Consider the following 27,837-nt stretch of genomic DNA (forward strand, 5'->3'; position numbering starts at 1 on the left):
GGACAGTTGTGAAAAAGCTGCATGCACCTAATTTGAATTAAATGAACTACAGAATGAAAGGGTTTATTCCTAAAGCTCTGTTAATGTTTAAAAAATCCCTTTGAAAATAAAATAAAATCATCAGTCCTAATTAATCACAGCTTAAGTTCACATTCTGTACACTGGGTTTCCCTAAAACGATTCTCCTCTATATTATTTTCTAATTACTTTTTTCTAGCATTATAGCACATCTGTCTTCCCATTTCAAAGAAGTATTTATAAATAAAAGTGGTTATAAGATTAAAAGAAATGCAGATTTAAAAAAAGAAAAAAGAAAAAAGAATGACAGCATTCAAATTCTATATTCCTAGAGAAAATAAATGTCAGCCTCCTAGAAATAATCCTATTAACCCATCCTGAAAAGGAAACCAAGGAATCTAACAATGGCTGTGATTTCTATAAGGGTTCCCCAGTTCTAACTGGAATGTAGAAACCAAAACGTTCAGTCTTGTTATCAGGAAATAGAAGGAAATTGTCGAAACAAGGATAACATGCACAAAGGAATAATAACTTGAAGAAGTCTGGAAAATATAGAAAATAATCAATTTAGGGAGAGAGTAAAATGATCTTTGAAATTCTTTTAGTTCACTAGCCCATTAGTCTCTAGAGTGAGATGTGAGCACCTGAGAGATTCAGGATTGCAGCAAGGCAATCCACCACAGTAAGGGAAGAAAATAATCAGAATCTGTATACAAGTTTCTTATTTTAAAAATAAGGGAAATTTTGCTTTATTGGTATTTAAGTTACAGGTTGTCACCAGCACCCTCCTAACTGTGTAACAGAATCATGTAGGATTCAGGCAATAAATGAGGTTAGTTCTCCAGTTCCTCCATGCCATCAAAGCTGACAGAGACCTCTCCCTCTAACCTCTATGTCCGCTTCTGGTGTACGGTATTTGGATGTGCTAGTTTGATAAGCCAGTTAAATAGATTTTCAATTTATATTAACTAGTTTAATTCAATTAGTTCATAAAATGGACAGGTGGCTTTAAAAGATGCCTATGAAGAATCTTCTGGTTGAACACAATAACACAAGGGGCGCCTGGGTGGCGCAGTTGTTAAGCGTCTGCCTTCGGCTCGGCGTGATCCCGGCATTCTGGGATCAAGCCCCACATCAGGCTTCTCTGCTAGGAGCCTGCTTCTTCCTTTCCCACTTCCCCTGCTTGTGTTCCCTCTCTCACTGGCTGTCTCTCTCTGTTAAATAAATAAAATCTTTAAAAAAATAAAAATAAAAATAACACAAGCACCAGCAAAAAAGATACAGCAAGGAGAAGAGTCACTTTTCCAACTACTAGTACTAGTACATAACACTAATAGTACATGTACTACTGGTACATCGACCAGATTAATGAAGTAAAAACAAAGGCAAAAATGTCCCCTGGATATGTGATGAGAATAGAATTTACTTCTGTGGTCTTCCTTCCCAAAACTCAGAACCCCAGTTTATTCATGAGGAAAATATCAGCCAAGTCCCAGTTGGAGGACATTCTACAAAATACCCAACTTGCACTCCTCAAAACTGTTAAGGTCATCAAAAACTGGGAAAGTCTGAGAAACTCTCCCAGTCTGGAAGAGGCTATGGAAACAGGACAACTAAATGTAATGTGGTCTCCCAGACGAGATCCTGGAACAGAAAAAGGTCGTTAGGTAAAAACTAAGCAAATATGAATAAAGAATGAACTTCATTGGTTGTGACAAATATGCCTTACTTTTTGAAAATGGCAACATATTCAGGTCTAAAAAACTCAGTCCAAAATTTTCAAAAGCATCAAGACAAACTGCAATACAAATTTACATTCACTATTGTTAATGACGAACATTTGACCTCAAGTGTAGATTGTGCTTCAGATATTAGCTTATGATAAGACCTACTCAGAAGTTATAAAATAATAAGTATATATAAATCTATGCCCCCAAAGCATGGAGACCACAATTCTAGAAAACGATGAGGTTAATTAGATGTGATACTACTGTTAATATATCACCAATTATTTATTGAGTACACATTAAATGTCAGTTGCTAGAGACACAAGGATAATCATACAATTTCTGATTTAAAGCAGCTTATAATTTAGTGATCAAGCAGACAAGTAAAAAGGTAATTAGCACACAATGTAATCATAAAAAGCAGTAAGAGAATAACCGCCATAAATAGAAATGAATATAAAGTTCAATGGGAGCACTTGGGCTGAGAAATGAGACATGAGGCAGAGAAGAAGCCTGGAACAATGTGCCATCTAGGCTGACTCTCAAAGGATAGGATGTTGGTCAAACTAAATAAATAGGAGGGAAAGTTTCAGAGAAAGGGACCAGCATGTACGGGAGTCTAGAGCTATATTGTCCAAGAGCATAACCACTAACCAACATGACTATTGAACACTTGAAATATGATTACTGAGAACCTGAATTCTTAATCTTATTTCACTTAAAGACTGAAGCAGTTCAGCATAGTCAAGATATCAATTCTCCCCCAAGTTTAACACAATTCCTATCAAAATCCCAGAAATGTTTTTGTAGGCATAGACAAGCTTATCCTCAATTGTATATGGGGGGGAAAGGTCTTAGAATAGTCAAAAACAATTTTGGAAAAGAAGAATAAAGTGTGAGGAATCACTCTTCTTGATGTTAGGTCTTACTATATAGTTACAGCAAACAAGACAGTGTGGTGGAGGGATAGCCACACAGATCAATGGAACAGACTAGAGAACCAAGAAACACACACAAACATGCCTAATTTTTTTTTTTAAACAAGGTGCAAAAGCAATTCAATGGAAGAGAAACAGTCTTTTCAACAAATGCTGCTGAAGCAATTGGACATCCATAGGCTTAAAAAAAAAAAAAAAAAAAGAACCTTGAACTAAACATTACACTGCATGCATATGTTAATTCAAAATGGTTCACTGACTTAAATGTAAAACTATAAAATTTCTGGGGGGGGGGACATAGGAGCAAATCTTCAGGATATGGGAGCTCTTTGACTTGACACCAAAAATATTATCCATAAAAGGAAAAAAATGATAAATTGAACTTCATCAAAATTTAAAAACTTGCTCTGAAAAAGACTGTTATAAGAGGATGAAAAACAAATTACAGTCTAGAAGAAATCCGTGCAAACCACATATCTGACAAAAGCCTAAAATCTAGACTACATATAAAGAATTCTCAAAACTCAATAGAAAAAAAAAATCCAATTAGAAAATGGGCAAAAGGCATGAACAGACATTTCAAAGACAACACACAGATGAGAAATGAGTACATGCAAAGATGTTCACCATCATCAGTCATTGGGAAAGTGCAAATTAAAACATAATGAGATATCACTACACAACTATCAAAATGACTAAAATTTTAAAAATGACAATAGTGCTGGCAAAGATGTAGAAAAACTGGTCAATTATATATTAAGGTAGTTATATAAAATGGTACAGTCACTCTGGAATATAGTTTGACAATTCCTTTCAAATAGACTTGAGCTGCATAAAATATTTTCCCAGTAAACACAACCTTCTTGTTTTGGTAGGAAACATTTTACTTCAACAACTGCATTGTGTAAGATATTGTTGTTGTGTTGTACTAAGGGAGGAAAATACAAGCATTACTTTAGTACTACACACACGCACACAACCAATCCAGTTAGTGTCCACAGAGAGTTTCAGCTCAAGTAATGTTCTTCTAGGCACCAGTGTCATGCATATTAGAAATATGCAAGACAGCATGACTTACAGTGATACCTATTAATTGGTAATTAAATAAAAATACCTGTTTTTTTAATTATATATAATTAAATGTTTCAGCTTAAAAATATAGTATGGACAACTTTAAATTTAACAGAAAGGTATATTGATGCAGAATTGAGTACATTCAAAAGCTAGAACTAGTACCAAAATAAAAAATAAAAACCTGGAAGAAGCGATTACAAATTTCATGATGAATGGCAACTATAATTTACCAGAGCAGAGCAAAATGAGGAAGCTGTTTGGTTTTATGCCAATTGTTAATTTATACCTCCAAATTCACCGAAAGACTGCTCTGTGAAACGGACCTGGACCCTTCAAAATTTTTGTTTTGCCAGCTGGCACAGTGTTAAGCTTTGTCACTAGAGGGCACAGGAGAGACTCTGCGGGAATAAATGACTGCTTCCTCAGGCTTGCTCCAGCAGAGCTCCTCCAGAACGCTCGGCTCATGCAGTGCCCAGTAGCCAAACCACCAGCGACCAATAGCTCCCCTCTTCAGTGAGACACTTCCCTGTACACTGCTTGGGTGCTAATTTCTGGCAAGCTCCAAACGGCAGATTTCTAGCATGTTCTGCCAGCATGGCACCATCACAACTTCTCTGTCATCCAGTGAGTTATAGCTATGCCCCCTCCAGCAAGGTCTGGATTTAAGCCTTTAAGCTTAGTGGAACATTTTCATTGGTATTTCTTAGGAGTGCTGTTGTTGGCAGCCCTAACTTTTCACCTTATGTGGCCAATAATTCTTTTAGGTTTAGATTTACTTCTTAAGATTCAAATGTCTTACCAGGTCTGATTTGTTCACATAATACTTTCTAGCAAAATGGATCTGAAGCAAATATTCTTTTTATTTGGAAGATGGAGAAATTAAAAAGTAAACTACGAAACATACAAAGGTGATACAGCAAATCAGTGGACAGAGTCAAGAACTAAAAAATCTTGACTAAATTCAGTATTTTATTCCCAAAACTACAGTACACCACTTCCCTACCAAAACTACTGGCTGATAAACTTGAAGTGGATTAAAAACAGAACCACCACACATTCTGGTTGGTAGAGGATCATCCTGGTTTATTACCATTGTTTTCGCATTTCATCCAGTTTAAAATCTGTCCTGAATTTTTTCACTTTTTTCCAAAGTACTAAGAGTTGCATTAAGACAGCTGGGCTGGTATCGGCATACCTTCACTTTGTACTTCCAACTTCGCCAGTCTAGCCTAGTACTGCAAGAGATGCAACAAAGACAAGCTTTCAATTTAATATGCCGTTAAATCTAGAATAAGACTATTAATAACCCCCGTCTCTTTCCTAACCGTTTCTTGATGCAGTGAACCTTTTTGAAGACAGCATGCAAGACCTGACTGATAAGCAAGTGCACTCACACACAGAGGCTCCAGAGTCTTAACTTTCCAGTCTAGAGTAGACGGAAATTCAGTCTTAAAGGTGAAATATCTGACATTGTCAGTGCTACTGCAAATTCTGCAATTAATTAATTCAACATCATTTTTACAGTGATAATATGAATACATGTTGGTGGAGTGCCAAAGAAACAGTTATTATTAAATTAGAGACCATCAGAGAAGGAATGTACTTGGAATTAGCTGTGGTGTGTAATTTATAACTGGGTCCAAACTGTGATATTCTAATCAAAACAGAATCTATTGTCAAAATTGACACTTTTTACAAATCTGTAGTTTACACAGTAAGAGTAATCCACAAAATTCTGTAACAAAGCTGACACTGAATGCAGCACTTCGGCATGGCTGTATGAACTTTCTCTTTGTGCTGCCTATCATCTACAGATTTAAAAAATATTGGAGCTTTAAAAAAAACTAATTTGTAAATCAACCTAAGTATTTTACAATAATATTGAACTTTTTTGTAAAAAAGTCTTTAAATTTTGGTTGCATTTTGTTCAAATCAGTAGGTATTCTTAACATATGAGACAAAGGGGCAAAAAGCTTAAGCTTTTAACTTTCAACAAATGGCATCTTTTTAAAAACAAAGCTTGTAAAGAGGAAGACTGAAATTAACTGCTACTAAAATGAGAAATCAAATTTTAAGAGCACAAATGGCATACAAGATTAATTCTGAAATTCTATCATTACATATCACAATTTCTGACAATCTTTTAAAGAAGCTATTTATAATTGGAAATATTTATATTCATACTAAAATGGATAAAAATTGAAAAGCCCTATGATTTTGGAGCATATGAATTTGGCAAAACATCAAAATAATCATGAAGACAACTTATCTGACAAATTCTGTCTTACAAAAATATTTGTCAAAGAACACTAGTCTAAATGGAGACTAAAAATAGTACCTGTTAAAATATTTGGGCTTAAATATTGATATATTTAAATGCCAAAAAGGTTGATCTGAAAATATCCTCCACTAAGCAGAATTTACCTTTAATTCCTTTGATATCTCAACATCTATAGAAAGGTCGTTTTCTCAATTAAAGAAGTCAACAACTGAAATCTGTTAACCATAAAATACAACTTTGAAAAAGCTTACAGCAAGCAATTTTAAGAAAACTTTCAGTAACAAAACCATATTGCCAAAACTATATTCTTCACAAAAAAGGGACACAGTATTACGGACAGAAACAGCTAAAAAGAAAGGACTAATACTAATATATCCCAAGAGTTATTATCCTACTTATGTTCTTTTTGTATTGGTCACATAATCACTATGGGGGGGATTGCCTTAAAGAAAATAGATTATATATATAATTTTTATATTTTGACAACTTATTTTTGGAAAGTTTTCATAAAGAGCTATTATTTTTAAAGATCTTATTTATCAGAGAGAGAGTGCACAGAAGCAGGGGGAGCAGCAAGCAGAGGGAGAAGCGGGCTCCCTGCTGAGCAAGGTGCCCAATGCAGGGCTCAATCCCAGGACCCTGGGATCAATGACCTGAGCCAAAGGCAGTTGCCTAACCGACTGAGCCACCCAGGCATCCCCATAAAGAGATATTTATAGGTCTATCAATATAAACCAAATATGTAAGTTAATAAATATACATTTTACATATGTTGTACAATTTTATGGTAGTGCTTTACTCCCAAGTGTCCCAGTTTTGACAAATTATACAGATAATACATAAGATAAAACACTTGCACACTGAAAAAGGCCAGAATGTTACTGGCTACAAGTAAAAAATGTCATGTTATTCCTTTTTTAACTAGATAATCATTTAGTGTTCAAAACAAACAAAACAATTGGCCTTTTTAAGCTTCCACAAAATTTCCAAGTCTTTATTTTGATCTTTTTCATCATTTTTATAATTCATAATTTTACAGTTAATCTGTTGTACCCATGTAAAACTTGCAGGGTGTTTAAGATTTTATTTAAAGTATACTGTTTTAGGAGCGCCTGGGTGGCTCAGTCATTAGGCTCAGGGCGTGATACCGGTTCTGGGATCGAGCCCCACATCAGGCTCCTCTGCTGGGAGCCTGCCTCTTCCTCTCCCACTCCCCCTGCTTGTGTTCCCTCTCTCACTGGCTGTCTCTCTGTCAAATAAATAAAATCTTTAAAAAAATAAAAATAAAATAAAGTCAAATACAAGTCTACATATTGAGTTTCATACATTTATAAATAGTAAATAACGATATTAAATTTCCCCTAAACTGACTAATCAAAAAAAAAAAAAAAAAAAAAAGACACTTACCAAAACAATTATTTTAAACACTATTCAAGGGAAACCCATGAAATCTTAAAAATGTATCTCAACTGTATACAAGAAAATAGGGGGGAAAATTCCACTTTACTATTAGTGAAAACATTTAAAATGCTTAAAATGGCAATAACATATCTATATCAGACAATACAAACATGAAAATTACTAGTTGCAATATGAAAAGATAAATACTATTTCAGATAAAATTGAAACCAACTTCTCTGAATTTCATTCACTAGCCTTTCCAGATGTAAGTATCTTCTGCCATCATGTGGAAATGTTTGAAATTACACTTACACAAAAAATGTCAGTATCTCATTAGCGTATTTGTTTCCCAATATTAGAATCCAGTTATAAGCTAGTTCCATATTCCTAGAAGAATTTAGTGAAAATGATCATGCATAGGAACTCTTAGCTCCTGTCTTCTTCCTGAAAGGAGATGATGTTCATTGCAGCTTAAGGAAACTGCATGAAAGACATTCAACCTCTTTTTTGTTTCCGAGACTTTTAGCAATTACGGTTATCCTTGGTCTCTCCCCGTTCATGATCTTAAGTTCCTTAAATATTAGTTCCTTATCTCTTCCCCACTTTAGGCACTTAAAAGACTATCTTCAATGGAAAAGGAAACAGGAATATAAAGCTACTTTAACTTGTCCTGAATAATTAGGAACCACAGATGTTGAACATAACTTTTATAAAGACCGAAAGCTTATTAACAGCTACATAGCAAAAAATAAAAACTGAGCCAGCTTGCCATACATTCATATGCCTACTGACTTACCAATATATCTAGATAAAAATATGAATTAAAGTGCTTGGAATAAGCCTAGTACCCTATGAAATATAACACTGATTTCTTATGTATTTATAAAATACAATTTAAGAATTTTCATATCAGAGTAAAAGCCTTTGCTTAAACAATTCATCTTTATAAAGACTACAATTCACAAATTCAAATGATTAAGAAGTTAACCAATCTATGAACATTAGTATGTTTGGTCTTCAAGTGAAATACAATCACACACTTTTTCTTTTGGGGGAAAAAAACAAGATTTACTGAGCATTTATTATAAGCAAAATACTGTCCTAAGAGATCTAAAGTACACAAAGATAGGTAAAACATCATTTTTGTCCTCAAGGAATTTACCACTAGTGCCAAAAGGATATACACAAATAACTATAATACAATGTTGAAAGCATTAAGTACCAAAACAAAAATACCAAAAAAAATACTGTTTGAGGAAATTAGAAGACAGAATTTGCTTTTCACTGGAAGAATTAATTAAGAAAGAGTTGAGGGGAAAGTACTGGAGCTGTTGTGAAAGACATTTTAGGATTTGGCCATACAGAAAAAGGAAAATATTTAGGCCAAATGAATAGTGAAAGCCAAAACAACTTACGGCCACATCCAGAGAACAGCACTCAAACAGAACTGGAACAGAGGATACATGGCAGAGAATATTGAGATGAGCAAATAGGAAAAATATATTCAAGCCAGATTTTGCACAGTTTGAAACTCTGGGTTAAAGAGAGGTCAATGGGAAAACAGTGATGATTTTTGACAGAGGCAATAATATGGTCAAAGTTGTGTTTTATGAGCTGACAGTTAAGAGACTAAAGGAAAGATTATTTATGAAATTACTACAAACATTTAGAGGTACTGAGAATGGAGACAATAAGTCAGACAATGAGAATGGAGACAGTAAGTCACTAAGTTCTGATACGGTAAAAGGAAACAGAATCAACAGGAGTTAGCAACTAACTGGATATAGAAGATAAGAGAGAAGGAAGAATTAAAAATAATGAAATCACAAAATTTGTTTTCAGCACCCTCAAAGCTCTTCCCTGGAAATCCTGCCTCCTTCCTTTTAATCTCCTTCTTACCCCACACTAGAGGTAAAATAGCTAGCATTTGAGTACTATGGTACAAGGCAACTGTTATGAATATATTATCTTACTGACTCCTAAACCTTAAAGGGTAACTACCGTTGGTATTCCCATTTTACTGATGAAGAAATAGGCTTGGAGTGGTTAATCAAATTACCCAAGGTCACAGGGTAAGTGACTGGATGTTAGCCAATGTCAGATAATCATTAAAGTGTTACTGACAATAGTTTACAATGCAATCTCCCACAGGGGTAACCATATTTTTAAAACAAACTCAGAGATAAAAAAGATCTTCAAAATCCAACAGAACGGATCCATATGAAGGAACAAGTGACAAGGTAGATACAATGAGTAGAAAACTGCCTAATCATGAATTCAACTGGCTAAAAAGTTTTCCTCCCACTGGACTCATACTACCCACTGTTTGCTCTACTGACAAAAGACCAACATTCTCAACTGCTATTCTTTTTTTTTTTATATATAAGATTTTATTTATTTATTTGAGAGAGCGAACACAAGCAGGCGCAGAAGGAGAGGGAGAAGCAGACTCCCCTGCTGAGCAGGGAGCACAACGTGGGGCTCGAGCCCAGGATCCTGGAATTCTGACCTGAGCCAAGGCAGATGCTTAACCAGCTGAGCCACCCAGGCACCCCTCAACCGCTATTCTTTAAGGTACAATGAATTTCATACTATCTCATACAGACTTGTAGCAAACTTAAACTCCTTAAAGACACTGACCATGTATTAATCTCTGAATCCCCTGAAAAACAGTAGGCACTGAATGAATGAGTGAATACTGAATGAGGCACTGAATGAAATCAACTCAGGTGGGCTGCTTCTATTTAGTCCTCCCTGGCACAGTGTGACCAACATCTTCAAAAAATTCAAGGCCCACGTTTGGAACAATTTCTCCATGTTCTACCTTGGATGTGATGAAAACTCCCTCCTGATTCTTGCTTCCTTTCCAGTTTTTTACCTTATCAATGTCCTCTGGATTACCCATCAACACCCTCAATTTGTAAAGACCATGGAAAAACAAATGGCTAGCCCTATTTATGTTAGAAGACGCATTTCTCCTAAATCCCAGAACATTTCCAAAGGTTCCCTAATCCACTGATTCCCTCCTCAGTTATCAAGGAAAGGCTTTACTTTCCATAGAATCCAACAGTACCCATGAGAGGATTCTCCCTTGACGGACTATCCAGTAGGCTATGCAGAGGATCTGAAAAATGGGCAAAATTCCCAATGCGCTCAGCTTTGATTTGTATATCCTTTCCCACAGAAACAATACAACAAATAGTAGTTAGGCTCCTAGACAGCCTTGCAGAAAAAGTCTATTTAACCACAGTACAGTCAGAATATTACACAGTAGCAATTACATTTTACATTTTCATTATAAATATACCATATTTATGCTGTATTATGGACTAAATAGCTGTTTATGGTTAATTCTGGTTAAAAGCATTTTAGTATCCATAAAAGGAGGATGAATTATTATTAGTATCTTCCAAGTATTAAGCAAAGCAATAAGCTGCTGGGAATCAAACTGAAGTAGAAAGCTAACAAATGTGTTATAATTAAAAGCAACATACACTTCTGTAATCATAAAGATAAAACAAAAAGAAAAACAAATCATAAGGATTTGGCTCCAGTTTGCTTTTAATAAAGAAAAAACTACTAAATAACTTTTTAAACTTTGGATAACTTCACACTAGCCCTGCTACTATTTAAGAAAATATAGTTTAAAATATACTGTAGTTCAATCTTAATATACGAACACTTGCCACCTCCTTAATTTAGGGTGTGGAGCACATTTTGATAGCATTTAGTTGAAAAGAATAGAACTAAAATGATCTGGTATGTCTCACTCATCCGAAGTGCCAAATCTGAATTCGTTCTTCACATCAAACAGAAATTAAATTTTATTCTTTTTAGACACACGCTATCGACATTTGTAGACATACCCTATTTAAAACAAATTTGATGTATGCAAATGCAGGTTTACACAAAGAAACAAATTATGGGCTGATTATTCACCTCACAAAAGGATTCTCAAAAGAATTCCCTTTAATAGTAAGTTTGCTAGTATACTTAAAATATAGTTAAATTTCAAAAGAAATCAATTTATAAACAACTTTTCAGAAATATAGTATAAAAGTAGTTACAAAAGTATTAAGCTTCAGAAACTTCAATTACAATCTTTGTCCCAAAAGCCTGCAAATCTAGAAGGTGAAACTAACAAATTAAATACAATAGCTGAAAATGGCATAGAAATGTATATCTTAAGTAGTTCTTAAATATATACTTTTGTAACTATCCTAACAATCATTAAACTACCAAATTCTTCTTTAAAATTATATGCAGAGATTAGCAAACAATACTCAATATGGCTAATGGTGACCCATGAAACCAAAGAGCAAAGAGTCAGTTTTGTCTTCTTCATGCAGGTAAACCAGAAGTACAAAAGAAGAAAAACCCAGAGATCCCAATCAGCATCGCAGTTTTTGTTTTGTTTTCCTTTGCAGTGTTCCAAGTGCTCTGAGATGTAGAAGACAGTATCTGGGAAAAGGAAATCCAAATTTGATGGTCCAAAAATGGAGCACTTTGGACCAACTAAGGGACAAAGGAAAGCTTCTAATGCTCCCAAATGGTCATTACTGGCTAATTTCTTCTCTGTTAAGAGTTCCACCCTAAGATCGAGTCCAAAAACCCTGGCATATCCACTGAAAACCAAACAGATGTGGAATAATCTGACAGCAAAAAAGCAGCCTTGCATTAAGGTAGTGAAGCAAAAAAAGAAATAGAAAAAGAATTTAGCCAGCTTGAGAAAATTTGATGGTACAAAGGAGATGGCTTGTTGCCAGAAAAAGAAGAAAGAGGAAGAAGGTGAAGAGGATGACAGAAGAGGAGGTGAGGGAGGTGTTTGAGGAAGAGAGGATAGAGAAAACTGAGGATCTATCTCCACATGAATTCCAGAGTAAGGAAAACAGGGTTATAACCGTTTTTGAGGTGTCTCTGCCCTCATTAGATTTGATTACAAAGTTCAAATATGATCATACTGCAGTTTCTAAAAATATCTTAGAAATATTAAGTGATTTACATGAATGAAGTAGCCAAGGGTGTTAGAGCACTCAGACACTATATCAAAGTTATACATATTTCCAAATATTTTAAAATAAGTTTTTCTCACCCTATGCCATATTGCTCTTGGCCTTGTAAAGGCATCTAATGATGTTCATGGCATTTTTTACAAGTGGTGTTAACTAGGGTTATTGGCTAGATATCCTGAGTTATCAATTGTATACATCCACTGCTTATAAAGTAAAAAAGTAACACGCACAAACCATCGAGGCCCATTCCGGGAAATGTGAGGCAGTTGAACAAGATGCCTTTTGGAGGAGTCATGGTTTAGAATGTGTGCTCTGAAGCTAGACCCACCGATGCTACATGCCGGTGTCATTGTAGCTGGTTTCGGATATATGTACATGCGTATTTGCCATGCCACCTACTGCCGTTCTTAGTCTGGAAGGGGTAAACTTTCTATGAGAAGTGTGTGCATTTTTTTATTCATTGGAATACTTTTTAAACAAACTGTAGACCTCTTCACCTTCAGCAAAGAGTCACTGCATTGAAGTCCAGAAACCTTTGTTACTTAAACATACAATAAGCAACGTTCTACAATTTTTGTTTATAATAACGGTATCTTTTCAAGGGAAAATAAACCATGTGGGTGTATTTAAAATCTATTCAAATAAAGGATAAATATTTTAGTGTTTGAGAGCACAGAAGTAAAAATGCAGTTTATTTTGGAAATGCTTCCAAGTTCTAGTGATTCAGGAAAACATGTAAATAAGATAAATATGATCCTCTCTTGGGAATTAAACTAATTAAATCCACACGCCATGGGAAGTTATCTGAATTCTCTCAGGCCTAGATGAGAAATTCGGTAGCTTAATCTATTAACACATTAATGGCAGTAATAATAATGTTCTGACAGAAAGAAAGTGCTTACAATGAAAATAATAAAATAATAAACTGTTATGAGGGAGCAAACTTGCTAATATGTGTTCAGTACTGTCCCGGAAAAAAAGAGCAGTGAAGCAGTGGAACCCACATGTTTTCTGCTGTAGACACAGTGAGGCCTGATGAAAAATCTCTCATGCCTACCCACATCCCATTATTTTAATTCCATGTTTACTCGGCAACCTTCTAAACACTAATTCAGTTTCCGAGAAAGCTTAATTGAGGTCCACAATCCTTTACTTACAGTTCTGAAGTCAAAAAGTTTTGACAAACAAAAGTTTTCTAAAAACTTATCTGGCAGCAAATCCTGATCTAATGGACACCCTTTATTTACTCCACTTAATATTAAAAGTCAAATATTTCACTGTGGAAATATTAATGTATTCGATTACAGGGTGCCACCCCAGATTCTACGGTGGTATTTCTTAAAATTCAGTCATACTCCTTATTACCTTTCTAAAAATCTAAAAAATTCTGAATTCTGAGACACATATGAAAAAGAGTTCACTGGATCTAGATATAAATATTCTGACTCCTGGAAAAGAAGAGCCCCCTTCACCAGTCCCCACTCCCCCACCAACAGAAATGGATATTCTAGCTTATATTTCAATCATCATTCTGGTTTATACTTCAATATTTATAAATTTAGTTAGTGTGAGTCTGATGCCAACATCTGATCATCTCTGGGTATACTGGTATATAAAGTCTAATTCTAGACCTACAAGATCAATTACCAGTAATTATAAACACAATGATGAGTGGCATATACCCACCTGGAATCTCTTTTCTAAGCTACTGGTTTCCAAACCACCAAGTCAGCCTGTTTACAGGTCTTCCATCCTCTCTGACCTACCAGAAGACAAACCAATAGTTAACCAATCTCCCTCCCAGTCCCACCTATCAGCCTGACACACCTTCTACAATATTTAGAAAAAATGTGAAAAATTAAAATACTATAGATGTTCAAGCTATTAAGTAGCAATTTAATTCTGATCAAATTAAGTTATTGGAGAATCAATGACTATTTAAGTGTGATCTCTAGGAAATTAAGCAAGAGACAATTATTCAAGTTTGTTTAAAAAAAAAAAAAAAGAAAACTTAATACGGGATGTCTGGGTGACTCAGTTAGTTAAGCTACTGCCCTGGGCTCAGGTCATGATCCCAGGGTGCTGGGATTGAGCCCCACATTGGGCTCCCTGCTCAATGGGGAGCCTGCTTCTCCTTCTCCCTCAACCCCCCTGCCCCGCTTGTGTGCACATGCACACTCTCAAATAAATAAAATCTTTTAAAAATAAACAAACTTAATACTATACCAGAAAATGGCCCTGATGATTCTTTTTTGATCTTGGCTTAGAGCAATAAAGACTCTAAAATATGTCTTCTCGTGGTTAGGTAAAAGAGAATAACTAGGTAAAGTTTTATTTTGAGTCTACGCATTTTTTTAGCAGTGCTTTAGAGTTTTCAGCGTACAGGTTTGTACATCCTTTGCATCATCCCTGAGTATTTAATATTTTTTGATGGTAAGTAGTATTTTTAAATTTTAATTTCCAAGTTTGCATTTCTAGTATATAAAAATACAGCTAATTTTTGTATAATGGTCATGTATCCTACAACCTTGCTAAACTGACATTAATTTTAGATTTTTTTGTAGATACCATCAGATTTCCTACATAATCACATTGTCTGTGAATAAAGACAGCTTTATTTCTTTCTTTCCAATCTGGGTACCTTTTATTTCTTCTGTCTCATTTCAGTGGCCATTTACAATGCTGAATACATGTTTAGATTTTTTTCATTTACAAAACTCAGCATGAAATCATAAAATGTATAGCTGACATTATTTATTAAACATGAAATCTAAGCTTAATCTACAAAATTTATTTAAAGATTTTATTTATTTGAGAGAGAGCGCAAGCGAGCGCACGCGAGCGCACACGCGCGCACAAGTGGGGTAGGGGAGGGTCAGAGAGAGAGGGAGAAGCAGGCTCCCCACTGAGCAGAGAGCTGGATGCTGGCTAGACCCCAGGACCCTGGGATTATGACCTGAGCCAAAAGCAGATGCTTAACCAACTGAGCCACCCAGGCGCCCCTAACTTGCAAAGTTTAAAGGGCAAATTAGGAAATATATTTACTAGCTGCTGGTATTTGACTCTTTTAATGTGTTTGCCTCAAATGCTTTATGACATGAAACTGGTAACAAAAATACTGAGTATAACCAACTGCGTTTTTAAAAATAACATTTATTGGCTTTTCTTATAATTACTAAAGTAGCCCTGATCTTTGCAGAGAATCTGGAAAATAGGTGGTTCAAGGAAGAAAATTACAATCATCCTTTACCATATCACCCAAAGATAAACACTGTTTACATGTAATTATAACATGAACGGTTTTCCTGGTCATTAATTCTTCTGAAACACTATTTCTAGCTGCTATGCTATCATTTTACTCTTCTGCCATCATTGATATCTATGCTGTTTTTGATTTGTCATTACCATATACATGCAGCACAATTAATATCCTTGTAAATAAATCATAGAATGATCTTTTACTAGAGTCCCTTTTGCCCATTCTTTTTTAAAGCTGTGTTTTCCCAATCCAAGCTAATAAGCTTTTCATATTAATTCTATTAAACATATATCACATTAATTCAAAATATATTCCATTTGCTTTAACTTTTTAAAATTCCAGAGTTATTAATTTTATGTTAATTGTAACTGTATTACAAAAACAAACAAAATACATTTTTACCCATTCTATTACTATAAAAACATATTACCCTAAAACTAACAGAAAAGATGAAAGAGAAAAATCAGTGTTACCAATGGAAAGTGTAAAATAGGTTAAGCCATTTGATATAGTTTTAACTCATCTAATATAACCATATCTTAGGGCTAAAAGAGAACCTATCAGTTGATCCCTATCTTCAAGGATAAAATATTATTTTTCCTACTGAGACCACTGAGGCCTAAATAAACCTTCCAAAAATTACACAGAAAGCATATGTGCCTGACTATCACAAGAGTTTAACAGGTAGATCACAGCCACTTCCATTATTTCATTACTGAAAAAAAAATTTGGCAATTAGCATCTTGGGCTAATAAATCATTCTGTAAACAATAACTGAACATTTGTTTATTATGTTAGAGATATAGAGGATAAAAACATGATTAAGAAGCTTCTCTTTCCCTTAGGAAAAAATATGAAAAATGGACAAGCAAATACACAAATTGTAGCAAGCAAACAAGCAAAATTCAAAAGAAAAATACTTATAACCATTTTTTACTACAAAAGTTTAATAGTTTTTTGGAAACATTAATTTCATGAGGTAAGAAAACAAGATTTTTGTCCTATCTAGCTGTGTGATACCAAACAAGTCATTTTACTTCTATAAGCCTCATTACTTTCTCTTTAAAATAACAGAACTGGGGTTTCACTTTAAGATGAGACTGGAGAAATCATAGCAGCATATTTATTTCCTCTTCTCCCAAAACCCCTTTGAACTGATAGTAAAAGATTTTTAAAAGGAGTAATCCATGATGACCAAGAACAGGAATGGAGTCATTAGCAGCCAAGAGATTTCAGCGAATTTCTCAAGACAGAAAACAGGTAGAGGAGTGAACTCAAAACAGTGCAGATACAGGGATCCACAGAGCTTAGAACAAAGCTTAGAACAGAAAAGAGAACATAGCTGAAGATAAAGCCAAACTGCCAGACCCAACTGAACACAAATACCATTTGGGTAAGGAAATCAGGAGTGAGAAGCAAATCTAAGGGAGATAATGGAAACTGTAAACCTACAAGTAATTTTCCAATCAACAAGCCTATCAGATTGTAGGCAGAGTTCTGTTTCTTGTTGCTTTACTTGTAAATAAGGATAACCAAAATTCACAAGATATGTGAAATGTAAGACATCAAAATAAAATGAAAAATGTGCCCTTAAAAAGAGATAAACAAGGAACAGAAAATATTACTCTTTATTATAAGCCCTCCCACACTAATTTTTTTAATAACATAACATTACTTTGTTTTTTTTAAAGTTTAAGTACATTAACTGAAAAAAATAAGAGTTTACTATAGCAATCTGAAGCTCCCTTTCAATTCTAATACTCTATGTAAAATTCAGACATTCGTTCTTATTAAGCAACTATAAAATATATTTCAAAAAATAGTAGGTAAAACCAGTAAAACTATGTATATACAATCCTTTATCTACTGAAATTCTATGCAAAAACTTATTTCAAATTTTTAAGACTGTATGTTATGTAAAAATATACATGTACAGATCTTTATTTTATTATTTTATTTTATTTTTTATTTTATTTTTTAGGGGCTCCTGGCTGGCTCATCAGTAGAGCATGCCACTCTTGATCTCAGGGTTTTGAGTTCAAGCCTCACCCTGGGTGTAGAGATCTATTTTAGAAACATAACCACTAGCATAGTAATATTATACTATCACCATTATTTTAAATCTGTAAATTCAAACAAATTTTAAATCATTAAATAAAAAGAAAGAGACCTCTACGTTTTGGTAACAACATCAATATAGACAATACTGATCAAATTAGGATTTTTAAAATACCTTTATAACACCAGCACTGCTAGAACACATCTCATGACATCAATAAAAGTTAAATATTCCTAAATAAAAACAGTATCTTAAGAGTATGACTAAAAAGCCAAATGCTTCAGAAATGGGGAAAAAATGTTTTATGTTCCAATGATAGACAGTTTCATATCCTCTCCTTTACCCCTTTTTTACCCACTACATAAAGACCAGAATATGGCTAAAATTTTTTTTAAGTAAAGCTTAATGTAGAAAATATACATCCCCATTCAGTAAACCATCACCATCCAAAAACCATCACGAAAACACTACACATTGAGTAACATGCTGAATAAACAGTACAACTGAGAGGTTCACAAATGACTCCCTCATACTTGATAGATGCATCCCCAACATATACGATCCATCTACTGAACAGAGAGGTAATTCATTCCTTTTCTTCTGCAAGCTAAAATACAAACTACAAATCAGGATGTTCAAAAGCAACAAAATGAGGTCCCCAAATTAGGCAAGAAAGGCATACAATTATAAAAACTGCAAAATACCCATCCAAGCCTAATTATCCTAAGTTAAGAAAACTTTAAATATAGGTGACAGGCAACTTAATCATACATGTTTTATCTGATAATCTATTTCAAAGTCCTAAAAAAGATATCCCATGTGAGTTACAAATGGATGGTTACATGAAATATGAAGCACTTCCTCTTCTCCAACAAATACAACAAAACATCAAATGTTAACATATGATATTTAGACTACCATACAAATCTAAAGAATTAAACACAAGAAGGACAAAAGTTATGTTGCTTTGCAGAAGTAGTTAGAAACAAACAAATACAGAAGAACAGAACAGTTCCAGCACTATACTACTACCTTCACTCTCTTAACTCCTAAATGTTAGTGGTCTATCTTTGACTACCTTCCCCCACATATTACCCAACCTGGGCACTTTCAGCCACAACTCTGAATCTGCAACTAACTACAGATAAGGAATTTAAATTCTCTACCTCCAGCCACAATCTCTCTCCTGAGTATGAGACTAATATATCTCATCTCCATTTGACTGCCCCACCAGAATGATTAACACAATATATACTATACTGTATTCATTCTTCACCTGCTCCTTCTAAATACCTAGTCTGGTTATGGTACCATGTTCTTAAACCTGAGAGTTTTCCATTCTATCTCCTCCCCTTTCACTAATCCTCTGTGGGTCCTCAAGTTAAGTCTCATTCTACCTTATAAAAGGTAACACATACATCCATACCCTGCGTTCTCAACACACACACACACACACACACACACACACACACACACGTAAGTACATCTCTACTACATCTCTCTTAACAGTTCTCCCTACCTTCAATCTGACTCATTCTTCAATCATTCCTTTATATTTCTGCTAAAGCAATCTTTCTAGAATATAATTTGAATCATTTCACCGCTGCTTAAAATCTTCCAGTGATTCTAAATAAAAACCTAAAATCCTTAGAATATCCTGTCTCTTCCCACCTCTCTAGCTTTATCTCTTCCTAATCTCTCATTTAAGACACTAAATTTTAAATACATCACTGAAGATCCTGGAAAAAGTCACACTGTTTTACTTCAATACCTCTGCATATGTTACTCCCTCTACCTAGAAAGTTTTTTTCATGACATGGTACCTTTGACTTGCTCAAGGCTCAGCTCAGACACTGTATGTGGCCCTCAACTTCCTCCATTCCCTACCTGCTCCCATCACATTTAACAGACACACATTCATACTGTATTATAATTGTCTAATATAGACTAAATTTTGGACACCGTGAAAGTAAAATACAATTATTATTAATTTTTGTGTCCCACAATGCCTAGCACTTTGCCTGGCGATAAGACGTTGTCAATAACTACTTATAGAATGTGTAAGTCGTTTGGCTTTTTCCAGAAACAAGTTCTATAAACATCCCCCAACAGACTCAGAGCAAAGCAGCTCCTTAAGAAAAACAAAAGAAACCAGGCAAGAAAGCAGTAGACATAAATAGGGAGGAAAAGGAAAAATTAAACGCATGGAGTCTCTTCAGAGTGGCTCCTGAGAGCTCACGGTTTTCTACCCTTCATCTCATAACATAAACATGTTTTACTTGATATTTAATCTTCAACACTGATTCTAATTTCCCAGAAAACACATGGTATGAAGTTCTTCTCTCCACAACCGGCCAGGCAGAGAAAAAAAAAAAAAAAAAAAAAAAAGAATTACCTAAATCAGCTATTCTTCAAAACTGAGCAGTTAGAACTTTAAAAATGCCATGATAAATAAGACCCCTGATCTATCCAGCCCCAATTCCACTTCTAACAGTTGCCTCCTAAAAGACTTAAGATTATAATAAATATTTTACCAACCAGATATCAAACATTCTCCTACAAATATTCCCAACATCTCTCTGAACCTACATTATTTTCCTCTTATGGTAAAATACTATATAAATTCACTATTTACTCTGTAAATAAGCATATACATTTCTATCCTTAAGATAAAATGAAATACTTTCCTCCTACCTTCCCTTAAGTGGTCCTGGAACAGAAACTTCCCCAGCTGAATTCCCTCTATTATCTGCCACAGTTTTCCCTGATTACAAATGAAAGGAACAGAGAACTTTCCTCCTAATGGTGGGGGCTCTAAGATGCCTGAGCTTTCCCTTCTCTTTTCTCCAGAGGGACCCATACCGAAGTTCGCCCCGTAAAGTAAAACAAATTCAGAATCCATTCAAGTTCATAAGTAATTTTAGAAGCGAGAGAGTATCAAAACCCAAAGTCCACAAAGCACAGGAAGTCCACAACTGTGTTACTCTCAATTAGCTTGACAGAAACATAAGCATCAAGCTAGTAATACTCATGTGTGCCAAATATGTAATCATCATTAACCAAAACAACAGAAATCCAGGACATAACTAGTCACAACAGGTATAACATAATCATAAATTAGATGTTTTGAAGAACATGTAGCAGGGAAAAGCCCAGAAGACTGAAGGATATCACTTTCCAGTGTCTCTGCCCTAGCCAACACGTTCTCCCCTCCAAGTCATTAGAATCTTCTCTATCTTTCATCCTTGAAAAAGAGAAACTGGCTCTCTTGGCAGAATCCACACCACCCCTTCCAACTCCCAGGCTTAGACTGTGCTGCCTTGCAAGTGTGAGTATTACTTTATCCAAATAGTTAGATTACTAGGTTGAAACTAAACTTTACCCAGCTGCTAACTCATTAATTACAAGGCCCTAGCCTTGAATACACTTTTCTGCATTGCAAAAAATAAGTGGAAAGGTTAGATCAGTAATGAGGAATAAGGGACAAGGCTTACCTACAGAAACTTTCCAATAAATAAATTCAAAAGGAATGCGGGAAATAGAAAATCACCATGAGAACACAATGGCAAGATCCATCAAATGATGCTAAGCTAGTTGGCAAAATTTGAGAAACAGGATATTTGTACAGCTGCAGAGTATCTCCCCCAAAATATATACTAATTTCAAAAAGTAAAAGAGTCACTTCACAGTGGAGAAACTTAACCAAGTGATCACAATTAACATCACAAGTAAGTCATATCAATATCACGTGCCCTCTAACGTGTGTTAAGAAAAACTCATCACCCTTGTGGTATCCCTCCCAATAATGCACAACATCAATCTAATCATGAGGAAAAAAAAAATCAGACAAATCCAAATGAGAGAGTCTACAAAATAATTTACCAATACTTTTCAAAAAGTGTCAAACACATGAAAGACAAGAAAAGATTGAAAAACTGTCATAGACTAGAGAAAATTGAGAGGATGACTAAATGCAACGTGGGATCCTGGATTGGATCCTGGCACAGAAGAACATTAGTGGATATACTGGCAAAATGTGAATAAAGCCTATAGTTAACATCACTGCAGTAACGTTATTTCTTTTTTATGTCAATTTCTTATTTTTGATAACTGCACCATGGTTATGTACAATGTTAACATATAGGGAAGCTGGATGTCGGATGTATGCAGGGAACTCAGTACTGTCTCTGTAACTCTTCCGTTAAGTCTAAAATTATTTAAAGAAAAAGCTGAATTCCTGATACCAAACCTCCTCGGTTGATCAACACATTTACCCAGTTGTTTGCTTTTTTTATGCATCTCTCTCCTCCAGCGTATTGTCAATTTATTCTGAGTTTCTACTCTTTTGCTAAAAACCTTCCAAGTTCTTTTACTTTAGGAACTCTCAAAGTGCCCTTATTTCTTCTCAAACAGAGCTAGACTCTCCTTCCTGTCCTGCCACAAACTGACCTGGCTTAAAAGATGTCACTTAACACTAATTTCTTACAGATTTGCTGCAATTCGCAATTTACAAAGTGCTTTTAAGGGAGCTTACATATACTAATTTAGAGGTTCATAAATACTGTTATTATTTCACAGATAAGAAAATAATAAGACTAGGAAAAATTAAGTGATATGACATTTAACAAATTCCAGAATTTGAATCCAGTTCTTCTGGCTCTAAAACCAAGTTACCATATTAAAAGAAAGCAATTTGCATTGAAGATTCAACTATTCTGGGTCCATGCAGGCTAATTACTGCTAACACACATGATTTTAAAGTTCTAAATTTCAAGACTGTCCTAAATAACCCTCCTGCAAGCTACAATCAAGAATTCTAAGATTCAGCGAAAAAGGTCTGTGTTCACCCTAACCATAACCTTTATAATTAAAAAAAAAAAAATCTAGCCATCAATTTTTTAGGCTTCTTTTACCGACACTACTTCACGCTTTCAAATACATGAGATGTCGCTCTAATTTCCAATTCATTCATTTCTTGATATTTGCAAATCATAACTAAGAGCAATGCTGCTAGGTCCCCAACCCCACGAAATACTCTAAATATCTTTTGCCCTCACTTAAAAAAAAAGAGTAGGTAGTCAAAGGGCTAATTCCTCATGCATGTGTCTGAGATTCAGTGCAACGATACAGAGCAATATAACAAAGCAATATAACAAAGTAACGCAACTTGAGACGCCGGAGAAATCAACTTTCACCTGACTTAACTCTGAGCATTTTTCTCCTCTACCGCTTGTGGTCGCATCCAATATCTGTCTCAGTCAACTGAGAACATTAAGACCCAAGAAGGAGCACGGAAATTTAAAAAACAGTAATTATGGAAACAATCCTCTAAGTCTGAAAACTAGGTAATGAGAAAGCCATTACTTTATTAACAGGCGCTTGCTACTTGCAAGGCACTGGAGGGGCAAAAAGCTACTTGAGGTGATTTATTCAATTTTGAAACCTCCCATCCTCACCCCTCCGGCGCCTGGCACGCGCAGGAGCTCAAAAGGATGAATTGTATTGGGGACGCCGAGGTAACGGGATCAGCTCCAGCCAGGAACCGGTGGGAGAAACAGGCTCGGTATATAACTTTGGGAAGTACTGTTTGAACAGCTTCGCGCTGTTTAATTCAAACGCAACAGGCTGCCGCTGTTGGACCCTGCGTAGCGCCGGGGGAAACCAGCAGGGACAGGCTGTCTCTCACAGGGGCAAACCGGGACACCTCAGCGGGTCTGGGGCGAAGAAAAGGTGGCATTCACTTGCCTCCCATTCCTGCATGAAACGCTGGGCCTCGTCAGAACCAACGGTCTTATGTCTCCTAAATTCGTCCTTCACGTATTGGTCGCCAAGGGCTTTGAGGTCTGGGGGTAGAGCCCGGTGCAACAGCAAGATGCGCCGATACAAGGCCCGGACCCGCGAGACGTGCCGGGCCGGCATAGCCCCGCGGGTGGACCGCACACCGCGCCTGCGCAAAGGAACGAAGCGTGCCCACCTCACTTAGAAGCCGGGTATTAGTAAACCGGAACACGGGCGGAAGAGGGCGCGCGACCTTCATCCGGTTTGGTCCGCCCTAAAATCAGGACCTTCCGGAAACCGAGCTGCAGTGGCGGACGCGGAAATGGGCGGGTTCTTGCCTGGAGGGGGCGTGGCCTTGGTGGAGATGTCCCTGCAGTGCGGCCCGGCTGCTAAAGCCCGACTTGTCCAAGCGAGAGAAGCAGCCAACCAGAGGTCGGGCGTGGGCCTCTTGTCACCCGCTCAGTGACACCGCATCCTCTTTTCCATTCATCTTACCCTTCTCTCCTGATGAAGGCCTGAAGAAGCCTTCATCAAAATTGGGCTCCTCCAGAAAGTCTTCCACGGTTGGCTAGACCCACTTCAGGTGTCTTAGAGTGTTGCTGTGTTCTCCGAGAGGGATCAGAGTGGGATTAGGGTAATCTCTCCTTTCAGGAGCCCACCTACCCACGTACTTTGCACAGTGCTGTGCTCCTAATTTGTACCCTGAAAGTGCAGCCTCTTTCATTTAACTGAAGCCATGAGCCAGCAGGTTTCATTAGCTCAAGTCAAATTGGCTGCAGAAGAATCGTAGAGAAACATTTCGGGTTTTTGATTTTTTTTTTTTTAAGAATTATTTAATTGGGGGCGCCTGGGTGGCTCCGTCGTTAAGCATCTGCCTTCGGCTCAGGGCGTGATCCCATCATCCTGGAATCAAGCCCCACATCGGGCTCCTCTGCTGGGAGCCTGCTGCTTCTTCTCCCACTCCCCCTGCTTGTGTTCCCTCTCTCGCTGGCTGTCTCTCTCTCTCTCTCTCTGTCAAATAAATAAATAAAATCTTAAAAAAAAAAAAAAGATTTATTTAATTGAGAGACAGAGAGAGCAGGGGGAGGGGTAGAGGGAGAGGGAGAAAGAATCTCAAGCAGACTCCCCCTGAGTAGAGCCCAGCCCGGGGCTCAATCTCACACCCTGAGGTCATGACCTGAGTGGAAATCCAGAGTGGAAGCCTTAACCAACTGAGTCACCCAGCCCCCCAGAAATATTTTTCGAATGTGGTTTTTCCACGATCCTGGAGATGCTGATTAAATTGTCTGAGTTAAAAACATAAAATCAAGACATTTAAAAATCACCTTTTGCAAAAGTGATACTGAGAGTGTGAGTGCTTTCTGAAGCTGGCAGCAACTTGGCGTCTTCCCTTCTCTTCCATCACACCTTTGGTCCTTCAGCAAATGCTGATGGCTCCACCAACAAAATATATGCAGAACTCGACCACTTCTCAGCATTCCCACAACCACAACTGTCTCTCTCTCCCGTCAACAGCTCCTGATATTGTGGTAGCTTCTTGTGTTCCTGCTTCCAGCCATGATCAACTTTCGTCGTGATCCACCTAAACTGTAGATTAGATCATGTTATTCCTCGGCTCAACAAAATCCTTCAGTAAAACCCAAAGTCTCTCTACTTCTTAGCTCTCTAAATTCTCTCCTACTGCTCTCTCCCTAGTTGGCCAGTTCCAGACACACCGGTCATCTTTGAACAGGCCAGGCACACTCCCAACTGAAGGCCTTGGCACTTGCTGGTCCCTATGCTTGGAATGCTCTGCCACATGTATAGCTTCTTGTCTAACACCTTCATTTCACCCAGCTCCTTACTTCGGGTCCCCTTCTAAGACCCTGCCTGGTGACCGTATTTGAAATTACAACATCACCATGCCAAGAACTCCCTAAGCCCCCTCTCTGCTTTATTTTTCTCTAAAACACAAATTTTGCTTACTTGCTGATTGTCCCCCCCCCCCATATACACACAAAACCTAGAACACAGATTCCATGAGGGCAGGCATTTTGTGATTTTGAGGGTGTCAAATGACTCATATGACCTGCAGGTGATGAAGGGGCAAGAGAATAGAAATTTATGTGATTCCCTCACAGACTTTTCTCTGTGCAAAGACTTTTTGAAAGACAAAGAAGACACACACCCTGCTAGCAAGGGCAGGGACTTACTCATTTTAGTGTCCTTTTCAGGGCCCGCCACAGTACTTGACAAATAGTAAGTATTCTAATATTGATTATCTTGAATGGACTTTTTCCTTCTGCTTAAAATTTAGAAATATATTTGTTTAAAAGGGCACAGAACATTTTTTAGAAATGGATTTAATTTGGTATTATGACAAACCACATTAATGGCAAGAATTGAATGGCAGTGTGGTTATTTTACTCCAGGAAATTTTTTTAACCATCCTTCATCTGTTAATATCCCTATAAATTGAAAATTAATTTCTTGTTCCAATTTATTTTTTTTCTGGTTTCCTTTGGGGCTAAATTACGTGTATAATAAATACTTCTTTCAGAGCCAAGGCTCTTATAAAAATGTGGAAAAAACATTCTGCCAATGAATTAATAAAAAATGACAATAAAAGACTTAATTCAGCCTTAAGGGAGCAGGAAAGGTACACAGAACATTGGTCAATCAATACTCAGAAATGGCAAGCGATGAGAGAGAGAGAAGCCAAGACATAGCGGTTAGGCCTTGGGAAGAGGAATCAAGTGACAACATTTATAATGATAGATGGCCTTTATTTTTTTTTTTTTACAATGAGCTGGACAGTGAGGTATGTTTTGAGGACAAAATTTTCTCTGATTCCTTGACCTTCCAATTTAGGCTGACCAGTTTTCCTCTTAGGGTCAAAATAGCCATGAATTGAAAATAAGATCTGAGTTACATTCCTGGCCACTAAGCTGGATCAGTACACTTTATGTAGGCCTTTCCTTTGTCCTTCCTCTATTTGTTTCTTTTTCCTGTGTGTTATTAAGCAAGTCACTCAACCACTCTGTGTCTTGATTGTCTTACATGCTAAATGCTGGGTTAGGTCATTTTCAGTACCTTCCACTTCTACTAATTTAATCATGTTTTTCCCAGATTCCCTCCAAATTTTTTTGTAAAAGTAGAAGCAGACACATATCCACTCTGAAATAATTGCTTGGAAAGACTTTTTTTTTTTTCTAAAGTAGATTCCATGCCCAAATGGAGCCCAATGCAGGGCTCAAAATCATGAGGGTGAGATCAAGACCTGAGCTGAGATTAAGAGTCAGCTCCGGCTACCCTATGATCCAGCCATTGCACTACTGGGTATTTACCCCAAAGATACAGACGTAGTGAAGAGAAGGGCCATATGCACCCCAATGTTCATAGCAGCAATGTCCACAATAGCTAAATTGTGGAAGGAGCCGAGATGCCCTTCAACAGATGACTGGATTAAGAAGCTGTGGTCCATATATACGATGGAATATTACTCAGCTATCAGAAAGAACGAGTTCTCAACATTTGCTACAACATGGACAGCACTGGAGGAGATAATGCTAAGTGAAATAAGTCAAGCAGAGAAAGACAACTATCATATGATTTCTCTCATCTATGGAACATAAGAACTAGGATGATCGGTAGGGGAAGAAAGGGATAAAGAAAGGGGGGGTAATCAGAAGGGGGAATGAAACATGAGAGACTATGGACTATGAGAAACAAACTGAGGACTTCAGAGGGGAGGGGGGTGGGGGAATGGGATAGACCGGTGATGGGTAGTAAGGAGGGCACGTATTGCATGGTGCACTGGGTGTTATACACAACTAATGAATCATCGAGCCTTACATCGGAAACCGGGGATGTACTGTATGGTGACTAACATAATATAATAAAAAATCATTAAAAAAAAAAAAAAAAAAGAGTCAGCTCCGGAGCGCCTGGGTGGCTCAGTTGGTTAAGTGACTGCCTTCGGCTCAGGTCATGATCTCAGGGTCCTGGGATTGAGCCCCACACCGGACTCCCTGCTCAGCAGGAAGGCTGCTTCTCCCTCTGCCCCCCACCCCCCGGCTCGTGTGTGTGTGTGTGTGTGTGTGTGTGTGTGTGTGTCTGTGCGCTCTCTCTCACTCTCTCTCTCTCTAATAAAATCTAAAAAAAAAAAAAAAAAAAGCCAGTCGTTTAACCGACTGCACCATCCAGGCTCCCCTGCTCTTAAAGGACTTTTAAAAGAAAGGGGAAACTCCTCAAAACTCTGTGTAAGCCTTTCAGGGCACACAAAACATAACAACCACAATATACCCATAC

At 36.7% G+C, this 27,837-nt stretch overlaps 1 protein-coding gene across 1 annotated transcript in view; it reads right to left on the reverse strand.

Annotated features, from left to right (window-relative positions):
* Nucleotides 1-23,782, reverse strand: part of SDHAF3 (succinate dehydrogenase complex assembly factor 3) — a 63,917-nt gene extending 40,135 nt beyond the window's left edge. Inside the window, exon 1 of the mRNA XM_008686273.2 lies at nt 23,515-23,782. Within this exon, the coding sequence (XP_008684495.1) occupies nt 23,515-23,688 (174 nt within the window). The 5' untranslated portion in view covers nt 23,689-23,782. The remainder of the gene's footprint in view (nt 1-23,514) is intronic.
* Nucleotides 23,783-27,837: the final 4,055 nt, after the last annotated feature.

The sequence above is a fragment of the Ursus maritimus genome, unplaced genomic scaffold (assembly GCF_017311325.1).
Source record: "Ursus maritimus isolate PB19 unplaced genomic scaffold, ASM1731132v1 scaffold_3, whole genome shotgun sequence".
Lineage (NCBI taxonomy): Eukaryota > Metazoa > Chordata > Mammalia > Carnivora > Ursidae > Ursus > Ursus maritimus.